This window comes from Cynara cardunculus (assembly GCF_001531365.2).
Source record: "Cynara cardunculus var. scolymus isolate 2C chromosome LG 3, CcrdV1, whole genome shotgun sequence".
NCBI classification, from domain to species: domain Eukaryota; kingdom Viridiplantae; phylum Streptophyta; class Magnoliopsida; order Asterales; family Asteraceae; genus Cynara; species Cynara cardunculus.
In genome coordinates, this window is record NC_037530.1 from 35,573,971 (window position 1) to 35,585,839 (window position 11,869).

General features: G+C 31.5%; 1 protein-coding gene across 1 annotated transcript; it reads right to left on the minus strand.

Annotated features, from left to right (window-relative positions):
• Nucleotides 1-1,972: 1,972 nt before the first annotated feature.
• Nucleotides 1,973-5,064, minus strand: LOC112510365 (probable stress-associated endoplasmic reticulum protein). Its single transcript, XM_025115763.1, has 3 exons — nucleotides 5,017-5,064; nucleotides 3,875-4,031; nucleotides 1,973-2,243 (listed from the first exon to the last, which is right to left on the minus strand). Exons 1-3 carry the CDS (start codon nucleotides 5,017-5,019, stop codon nucleotides 2,197-2,199), a joined length of 207 nt encoding a protein of 68 aa, XP_024971531.1. The 5' UTR covers nucleotides 5,020-5,064; the 3' UTR covers nucleotides 1,973-2,196.
• Between the last annotated feature and the right edge of the window lie 6,805 nt (nucleotides 5,065-11,869).

The following is an 11,869-nucleotide window of genomic DNA, read 5'->3' on the forward strand; positions in this document are numbered from 1 at the left end:
ATTTTATTAATATGTATTATTAATATTTCATTAATATGTATTATTAATATTTTATTAATTAATAATAATATAAAACATGTTAAAAAAGTAAAGGGTTAAAAGTTAAAATATAAAAAAGTTAGGGTTAAAAATTAAAATATTAAAAGGTTAAAAATGAAAATATTTAACTTTTGTCTTTTTGTTATCTTTTGTCTTTAGTGTAGGAGGGGGTGGGGATTTTGGGGTAGCAGGGGGTGGGGTTAGAATACCCTTTTATTAATTTACATTGGCTTTGAACATATAAAATGCAACTTTTCTCTCCATGTAATATATATATATATATATATATATATATATATCATCAATATAATAATTAAAATATTAATGATAGTAAATAACATTTATTAAATTAGTATTTAAAAACATTTATTTATTGATTTGTACTTTGAAATTTGTATTAATACATGTTTAAGTGCCAAAATACATATCAATAATTTTATAAATGTGTAATCATTACACTTTTAATTAACTAAATGACAATTTTATCATTCATAATTAAGAGTTTAATGAATTCTCTATCTCATAATCAAGAGTAGAGTTAGAAAGTAGACATTACATTTTAAAATTCACCTATTTTGGAAGAAACTGAAATAAAAACGGGGACATTTATTTTGGGATGGATGAAGTATTTCTTTTTGTTATTTGTAAATAGCTTATAACAATAAATTATTCTCTATAGTAATTTATATGTATCAATGATTGGTTAATATCTTTTCATATTATTTATACACTAAGTTTCTATTTACCACATTTTTTGTACATATAATTAGTTACCGTCGATTTAGACGTACACTTATTTATTTCTTAATAAAAATCTGTAGAGATATCATCCTTTTTTTTTTTAATTTATCATCAATCAGACAAACATTGCATAAATTATCCACACCCCATCATTATTATTACTCATTTTATTTAATTTTATAATTTTATTTTTAAACAATTCTCTCTCTCTCTCTCTCTCTATATATATATATATTAAAATTTCATTAATTAGATTTTATTAACTTTTTTGAATACTATTTGTTGATGATTCTACTAACAGCTAACATATATTTATATAGACAATCTTCGAATCATTAAACAAAGTACTCATAAGAGTTACTCACAAATTTGGTATTAAATTTTTTTAATGAAACAAGACAAGTATTATTTTTACAACAAATTAGTATCATCTTGCTAAAGGCCATTTTAAATTTACCAAATGCTTACTCGGGTAGGTAAACACCAAGTCACATTATCTTATCGGATAAATATGGTAAGGACTAAGAATCTTACCCGGTAAGAGCGAGACAAGGACCAAGAGTCTTACCCGGTAAGTGAGGGCGACGACTCTTACCATGGTAAGCGTTTACCGGATAAATTGTTGCATACGATACCGTTTTGGTGGACTAAAATCTTACCCGGTAAGTCAATGATAGTGTTAAATTTTACCGGTAAGCACTTACCGGGTAAGTGTTTGGTAAACAACCCCTTAGTCTTTTTAACTTTTTTTTTTTTTGTCTCATTATCAATTAAAGCAATTAGCAACAAAACAAAACATAAACACCCTACCTTCTCCTTCTTAAGAGTTTCAACTCTTCCCTGATGTTGCATAAGAGCTTGTTTTCCAACCCCTGCTCCGTCACCGTTCGGTCATCAAAACAGAGATGGAAGTTGTGATCGTTAGACGTTTCCAACGATTGTAAATCTTAAATTGCAGGGACGAAACGCAAAGTTTTCAACAAACCACATAGACGACAGAATATGTAGTCAACAGCAAATTTTACATTATATTTTAGCTACTTGACCACTCCTATTTTTAAATCATTGATGCATAAAACAAACATATTGTTGGAAATTTGAATGTTAGCAATGCCTACTGCAGAAAACATGGGTGTTATTGAACCCCAATAAAACACAAGTTCATAAATTTAAATCTTGAGGGTAGCTTGTATTTCAATTCATTAATGAATAGCCTTTCTTTCTTTTAGCAATTATGTACATCAATAGTAGTAATGATATATGCAAGTAAAAAAGAAAAGTGATGAGGGTTGTTGATTATAGATAGTAATAAAACATAAGCCGTAATTAAGAAACTCACCAATGAATCATCCTTCAACATCCATGTTTTACCAGCTCTAACAACATATAAATACCAATAATAGGAGCAGCAACACTTCAAGCCATGCCTCCGCTCGTTGCCGTGCGAATTATCTGAAACAAAGCTGCCACAAACTATACATCATCATCACATTCCAATTCACAAAAATGACAAAAACTAGTATGATTTTAAGAGTTACAGTTGATGTTTTTTTTGTTAAAACATGCACCTAGAAAGCCATAAACCTTAACATAGTTATCAAACCTTTCATCTACAGCTAAAGGTACTTCTTATCAAATTTGATATTTGACACGTCAAAGTGAAAACCAAACCAGACCAGCGCAGTATATCCCAGACAGAGGTGGGGTCTTGAGAGGTAAGGTGTACGCAAACCCAAACACTACCCTAAAAGAGATGCAGTTGTTTCTGTGAAAACCCCTGGCTAGTGAAAAGTGCGAGAAATGGAGAACAACAGTTATGCTAATGCTACCCTAGTGTTTGATTTGGCCAAAAGGGCTTCAAAAATGCTAATTAATCATACCTAGGGGACACATTGTTGATCCTAGCGCTGTAGAAATCTAAAAACACATTATTCATAGTCGCCACAGTTTAAGCACCACAATCATTCCAAGGTTCAACTTCCCTTGGCATTTCTATGACAGAACAACTTGTTGTACTTGTCACCGACTCACTGTTTGGTCTCAGATAGAGCATTTTAAATTTCTTTATCTACAATCATATATGTCAGTGCAAGTGCCAGTATTCCAAGTGGAAGAGCGCCAACAATAAATAGAAGTAGAAAGCAACAGTCGAAAAACAAAACTAAGGGCTTCAGGGGTCCCAACATGATCACTCCACGGGCGTAGGATTTGTAATGAATCGACTGCTTTCCATTTAAGGGTTGGCTGGATTCTAATAAGTTCTTTTACATGTTTTGACAGTCTATATAGATTTTTTTCAAGGCAAGAAGATATAATCCAATCTCTGCTTTCCACCCATAGATGGATGCAGATCTGATTTACATGTAAACTACAAGGACATCATCAACGTGCAAGACAATAATAAGCAAATTGGTAAAGTATATATATGTTGCTATATACCATATAGCTCATATATACAAATACTCTAGTAGCTTATGTCCTTGTGGTCAGGTGGGAGGATGTGAGTTTACGTAAGCCATAAGTGAAAGATGATCGACTCTCAAGAAGAACCTTGGTAAAACAGAAAACCAGATGCACATTTCAGAGAGTAAGAGTACTCTAGTTGCACAAGCCCACCTGATCCTCTATGGGAAATCAACAAACATTCAAAAATGTTCAATCTTATTGAGAAAATAATTCCTAGTGTATATCTTTTCATTGTAATGGTAGAAAAGCATGAACACAATTAACGCTGCTTTACTACACATACATAATGAGAAGTGCATCAGCCAGTAAACAAATGTCAAAACATTCAACATATCATGCAGATGTTCATGCTAATTATCTTTGCAATAAATAACAATTGAATTCATACAACAAGATCCAAGAAAAACCTCTTTAATCTTGATATCAGCATATCCCAAAACAAAAAGATGACCACAACTTAAAAGTCAGAACAACAGAGATCAGTATCAATGAAGGTCTCACTGAAAGTTGAGTCACAGAGCTATCGATGAAAGTGCTAATAGACTGGAAGTTTGAAACCTCCTCAATTTTATGGTCAGCATACCAGAATAAAAACAGTTATAGACTTTTGAGTAAGAGACTAACTTACAGGATCCTATCACAACAAAAATGAAGAATCCAAGCACTATAGGGCCCACAGGATAGGAGTCTTTCTTCTTTGTTGCCGTTTCAGGGACTAAACCACGTTTCTTGATGTTCTTCTCGAACCTCTGCACCTTTTTATCTGCAAGACGCTTGGATGTTGTCTACAAAGATTATAAAGCATGATGAAAGAATAAGATATCAGTTATTATACAAACTAAGATTATCTCAAAATGAAACAATAATGAAAACCCCATGAAATATAAGATGCTAGAAACAATTGAACCATCTACGAGTCTCAAATGTTTTAAGTTCAAGTTCTCGGTCCAGAATGACTCAAGAATTACACACATTTGAATAGCAAGAGTTCAAAACAACATGAAATAAAGAAGACTCTCAAGAAACTAAAACAAGTGTGTTACAATAAAATACTATGAGATATAACAGTTTGTTACATGGAAAACCAATTTATAACACAAATTGTAGAACTAAAGAGGAAGGGAGACCATGGAAGTTCTGTCTCCCAATTAAAGATCCATTTGATTATTTGAAACCATTTTTGCAGTGGAACACATAAGCACAATCCATAAATAAGAACCATATGGTCCATATCAATTGAATTGATGTGATGCCAACAATATAGAAAATTCGGGAGCCATAATTACAATGCGAATTCAGAATTCGTTGAATAAACCCCTAAAATTGAAAACGAGTTAGAGTTGAATAGGTAACAAAAACCATCTTCATTTCCTATTTGCGATATAGGAGGGTTGCCACCCAAAATTTTACTAGATAAAAACGTATAATGCTCGATAAGCGTAACTATACACACAAAAAAACAGACCCAGAACAATTCTGTTTTCAAGCGATATCAATCATAGACATAGATGATAAACGACATTCTAGTCAAGGAAAAAAGAAACCCTAACATATCAATGAATATCATAATTATTGAATAGATCAGAGCTACATTACCCAGATCCTCCTAGAATCACATGCAATGTCGTGGAATTGATGAAACGAAAAGCCTAATTAAGCATACAGAGTTACTGATTACAAATGATAATAACAGAGACGATAGAAAACGATGGAAAACAAGGAAAACACAGAGATGTGGATAGAAAAAACGAAAATGGAAAAATGAATTACCATTATAGCTTCGTGAAGATTTGCAGGGGAGCCTTCTGAGAAACCAGCGCCAGCAAGTTTTGAAACGTAACAGAGGTGGCTCCAAGTTTTGCTTTCCTCTGAAGAGTAAATTACAAACTTAGTCCATGTGATTTGCAAATATTGTGGGGTTTAGTTCTTAGGATTTAGAAATTACAAAATTTGTCCCTGTGGTTTGCATTTTGCTATGAATTTAGTCCTTAAGGATAACGGTCGTTAAAAAGCATCTGTTAGGTTCACCTCATATGTCAAGCATGCGAGGGTATTTTGGTAATTTCCTATTTTTTGTTATAGTTTTTTTTGTACAAGTATGTGAAGCATATGTACCATAAACATACTAGAAATTCCAACCGATTGATACCCATAAAAGGGAAGGAGGTGTAGGCGGGTAGGAGTGGTGGGACCGTGGAAGGGGGTGGAGAAGAGGCACGGTGAAGCAGGGGATGAGGCAAACAACGTTAATGAGGCTTTTTAGGAGGAGTCACCGGCAAAGGCGAGGAGAACCAAAGATGGGGATGTTGAAATCGAGTGGGAATGGTTTAATTGATTCAGGTTTGCTTTTTATTTTGTTTTTTAATTACATCTCACGTTTGTACGCATGCATTGGAAGTTTGTATAGTAAAAAAAAAAAACAATAAAGGAATAAATAAAATGATAAAAATACTCTCACATGTCTAACACGTAGAGGTGACTTAGCATGGGATTTTTAACGGTCATTACCTCAAAGACGAAATCCTTAACAATATGTAAATCACGAGGAATATTTTGTAATTTTCACATCGTAGAGATTAGATCCACATGTTTTGTTCATAGACAAAATTTGTAATATACACATTTCCTTTTGTAATAGGGGCCAAATGCAGGATGACGGAGAAAAGTTCACATACGTCCATCTCATCAAATTTTATGTTTACTCGGGTAAGCGTTTGTCAAGTCACATTAGCTTACCGGATGAATATGGCAAGGACCAAGAATTTAAGTCGGTAAGAGCGACACAAGAACCAAGAATCTTACCCGGTAAGTGAAGAAGACGACTCTTACCATGGTAAATGCTTACCGAGTAAATTGTTTCATAAGATGCATTTTTGATGGACTAAATCTTACATAGTAAGTGATGGTGTTAAATTTTAACGGTAAGAGCTTATCAGGTAAGTGTTTGATAAACGACCCCTAAGTTGGCAAATTTAAGTTGACAAGGCTATCAACATAATTTGTATGAGGAGGATTGTCATTACATTTTTCGTCCATGTGGTTTGGTGTTTATGTTGTCTCCTTTTTAAAAAAAAATTAACAAGTTACGTTCTTGTAGTTGCATTTTTCCTAATGAGTTGGGTCCATGCTTCATAATGCAACCATAAGGACCCAACCTGGTAATTGATTCAGGAACTCAACTCGTTACAAACCTGAAACCACATGACCAACTTGTTAAAAGAATGCAACTACAAAGACCCAACTCGTTAAAAAATGCAGCTATAGATGCACGCTTTGTTAATATTTTATAATAGAAATACGATCCCTTAAAAAACCAGACTACTTGGATGGAAAACATATTATTAAGTTATCAATGTACTAAACAAAAAGATTTTTGGTATACTTTTTATCACTTTTGTGATACATTTTTTCTACTGGACTTTTTAGTCAATTTTGTTTCGATTATTACATATAAAGACCCCCCAAATACACATAACAAACCCACATCAAGAAGTTTATATAACCACACACACACACACACACACACACACACATATATATATATATATATATATATATATATATAGACTTGGGATCATGTGAGACCAGCCTGTTTTCGTGAGACCTGTGAGACCAGCATTTTACACTTGAAACTTCACAGCAAAATGCTGTGAAGGTAACTTTTTAAAACCTTCACAGTGTTTTTGCTGTGAAGGTTCGACTTTTTTAAACCTTCACAGCGTTTTTGCTGTGAAGTTTACGTGTAAAAATGTGGTCTCACGAGTCTCACGAAAACAGGCTGGTCTCACGTGAACCCAACCCTATATATATATATATATATATATATATATATATATATAAAATAACACCATGTTGTTTACAGATAAAATATTAGATCAAAACTATACAATACGAAGGATCAGTAGCGGATGCAGAAAATATATATTGTAGGGGACATGATATAAGATAAAATATTCCAAAATATTTTTCCTATCGACTGGATCCCAAGGAAGATTGTTCAAATCAATTTCGTAGGGCATCGAAGGAGTAGAGCTCGATTCAGGTGTTGATGATTTCCTTTTAAAAAATCTTTCCATTTTTTCTAGCAATAGTAATAACAAGATAAAAATCAATGGTTTAGTAACATTCCCATTTGCCTACGAAATTGCAAAATTAACTTAGTATTTACATTTGCCTACAAAATTGCAAAATTAACCTAACATAAGCATTCACCAAATCACCAATTGTGAAGCAAACAACAAAATCAAAGTCATTAAAAATTAAATATTGGAAATCAAAACTTTAGCTTTTTACCCAAATTAGAGTAGCCGTAGGAAGCAAAAAGTGGGCAGTGTTGTCTAGGAAGCAAGGAAGAAGCAGGAAGAAGGAAGAGGGAGGGAGTAGCCGAGTAGTCGCTGTAGCGATGTGCAAGAAGGCGAAAGCAGGAACCAGGAAGAAGCAGTGGCGATGTACAACCAGGCACCAACAGCCGTGGAACTTGGATGAAGGTGAAGTCGTGGCCTCGTGGGATGGACTGGTGGAACTTGGAAATGGTAGGCTAAATGAATTATGGACTTGGTAGTGAGGCCTCATGATTATTTTATTGGGGGCCCAAGTATATAAAGGTAAAGATTATAAGTAAAATAAAAATTTATGGACTTTATTTTGTTGGGGGGCCCAGGATCCCAACCACTTCTACATGCATTCGCCACTGTGAAGGATCTCCAACAAGAGTGGATTGTACAATATTAAAAATAAGATAAAAATCTAACATAAATTCCCCTTGCCTTTATTCTCAACCTTGTGTTGTCCTGCAAAATAAATTTTACAATAATTAAGGGTTAGACCGAAAGATCTAGTAAGTGAATTCTCTCATATAAAATGTCGTACATTTAGAAAAGGTTAATAATAAATTAAATCCCAAAATCAGCTATTAAAAACTGAACGACTAAACAATCATTCCTCATGATTAACTATACCAAATATCATAGTTGTACTGCTATTGATCACCCATTCTTTTTCAATTATCGCGGCTGCCCTGCCATTTCCCACAAATACCCTGCCAACTATCGCAGCTGGCCCGTCATCTATACGCAGATACCTAATCAGATATCGTGGCTGACCTGCCTTCTATTGCAGATATGACCACCAGGTATATGCATATAACATATATGAACATAATAATTAAACTAGGGATATAATTCACAAGGAATAATACTAATAAAATAATCTCATTGTTCATTATAAGATCAAGGTCTGCCCTTACTGGACAACCCTTGGTGATAAAAGCCCTCTCTCCGGTCATGAACTGTCCTCATCGGACAACCTTTGATCGATGAAGCACCCTCTTCGGTCAAGGACTGTCCTCATCGGACAAACCTTGAACGATGAAAGCCTCACCGGACATTACTTAGGCGGTAAGATGCTCTCATCGGTCAACACTGTGAAACATCAATATTTAAACCGGACAACGTTTTGTCCACTGAGTGTCCTCTCCGGACAACACTAAGAATTATCAACATTTAATCCGGACAATGTATTGTCCGGTGAGCATCCTCTCCGGACAACACTTTATCAATATTTAATCCGGTCAACACCTTGTCCGATGAAGGTCTTCACCAGACGACACTTTGTCCGGTAAGAGTCCTCATTGGACGACGCCTAGATTATGCAAAATCCTCATCGATCAAGATATGACCGATAAGGAACTCTCATCGGACAACACAGTGTCCGATAAAAACCCCCTCATCAGACCATGTACATACATAAAATAGCAGTTTAAGACTACGAAACCATAATTTACCAACATCATATGTGATCAAATTCAAAACTGTTTTAATAAAAACTCACCTTAGACCAAAACGCACTGCTTTCTCTTTATCAAGTTTGCCACTCTCTCTCTTTTCCAAAAGAAGAAACCTTAAAGATACATGCCAACCACAAGGGTGGTGCCTGATTGGTTTGAGCTTGACTCCAAAAATCAAATGTACCAGGAGGTCACAGGTTCAAATCCAATGAGAATTAAAAAACTGTAACTCAAAACCGAATATTATAAGCATTGATTTTTTTTTCTATACAATAATTGAAGGGAAAAAAAATTGGAATGTGTTACATAGATGAATATTATGGTCTATTTGGTTTGCAAGCTTGTTTTTGAAGAATTTGGATTTCATGAATGGATTTGAAATTATTGGTATGTTTGGTTTGTAGGATCTGGAATGAAATTGGATTACATTATTTATAAAAAAAATTATAGAAATAATTAAATTACATTTTTATTAATCAGTTATTACAAAACAAATATTTTTAACATTTTTAGAACCTCTTGTATACATTCTACGAAATGCCGTAAGCATCCCCTAAAGGATTTCAAAATCCTATGTTTGTAAGATTTCAATTAAATCATATGATTTCAAATCCAGTCAATCCAACAAACCAAACATGAGATTGGAATGGATTTGAAATCCAAAACCCCCCAAATCCATTACATTCCTGCAAATCAAAGGGGAACTTGGTATAACATTTTTTTCTGGAGAGTTGTATATTTGTGCATCAATAAGACCATTTACGATTTCTTGAAGCTCAATCTCTCATCGAGTGAACCAATAGCCATGAGAAATCAAAATAGAAGTGCTTACGCCACCCATGAGTAGATATTTCATAGTAGCCTAATTAGATTGTACACCTTTCTGAACATATTCAGATATTTAATATGCATATAAACTAAAATATTATGGAACTACAACAATGAGGATCATTTAGAGGATCACATATGATCAATTGAAACAAATCATACAAAAAACATTATTAGGTTTAAGTCCAAATTTAATTTAATACATAAAAACATCCCCTGACATAATAATCTTTATAACAAAAAATAAAGAGATTTTGAAGTTTTTCTTGATCTGATAAATTCTCAAAATATTATCTAAAATATAGAACGATAACAGAGAATAAAAAAAATATTTTATATTTGGTGAAGAGATAAATCTCCAAAATTAAAATTTGGATGTGTTTATTTATTTTGAAGGATGAGAGATAATATAAAGTTATTTTTTTTTAAGAATTGGTTTAAAAATTAAATTTTGTATGTAGGGAAAAGATCTTCAAATTAAACTTTGGATGTGAAGGAAGATAATTTGCTTATTATTATTTATTTATTATTATAAAATTATTATTTTATAAGAGAGTTTGTTTGGGTATTAAATTTTGAATATGAAAGAAAATGAATTAATTAATTATTTTTATTTAATTTAGAGGAGAAAAAAGATTTATTTAAAAATTTGTTGGGTATTAAATTTGAATGTTAAGAAAGAAATCTTTAAAATTAATTTTAAAGGAAAATGAATTAATTATTATTTTTATTTTTGGAGGAGAGAGAATAGTAAAAGTTTGATAAAGTTACTATTTTATAAATATATTGTTTTGGAAATTTGTTGGGTATTAAATTTTGGATGCGAGAGAAAGATGAATTTATTATTATTTTATTTATTTTGGAAGAGAGAGAAAATAAAGTTATTATTTGACTATATTTAGCAAATTAGTTTATAAGCTAGCTAATAGTTGATGAATAAATTTTTATTGATAAAATTAGCTGAATGAGATTGTAAAATGATTAAAAATGGTATCTTGAAGAATTAATTAATTATAAGATTTCTAAATATAATTGAAACAAATATCTAATAATATAATATATTAACTAATACAAATAAGATAATAAAAAATTAAAAAATATAATATATATTAATTAAAAGAATTTTAAATTGATTATTATAAATATTATGATATTTGATATTTTTAAATAAATTCTAGAAAAATCTATTATTTTTAAAATTTATATAATCATTACAAATAATATTAACAAAAATAAAAACGGTCTACCTCATATATACTAAATAATAAATATTTTTTTAAAAATATATTTAATAATTAAAATAAATATATCATTCATATTATTTAATACATTTTTATTATCTATGAAATAAAATAAGTATAATTTTAACTTTTATGTTACATAAACATTATTAAAATTATTATATTTGCGTTTTTATAACTAAATATATTTAATGAGAAAGAAGATGAATTAATCATTTTATTTTTATTTAAAATATGGATAATGTATTTGAGTCAAATCAAGAATATAATTGATTAATTGTTTTCTTATTATGAGGGTGCTCATGATAATTAAGAGTCTTCTTATGTGTATTATTATATTATATTATCATACGTAATCGTATAATATACAATTATATGTGATTGATTATATACGATATAATATAACATTCTTGTTATATGTATCACATATGTATACATCTCTTAATCCTATACACAACCACATGTCTGTATGCAACTCATGATCATATATATATATATATATATATATATATATATATATATATATATATATAATATATAATGATTAGCAAATCCATTTGAAACCAAGAGAACATGAAAACATCATATTAGAATCTTGGTATTAGTCGGTTGGCATAACGAGTTAGATATCCAGGTTAATAAAAAAAATAAAAGGCTGAGCCAATGGACCAGACTCAGGTTCAACTTTTCAAATATCACAACATATGTAAACACAAACACTTGTACCAAAACTGAAATTAAACAACAACCAAACACACATGCAAAATAA

Coding starts and splice junctions, on each gene's coding strand:
- LOC112510365 (XM_025115763.1), bottom strand. Junction 2,244..3,874: donor TTTTGTTGTGATAGGATCCT/GTAAGTTAGTCT, acceptor AGTTTGTGGCAG/CTTTGTTTCAGATAATTCGC.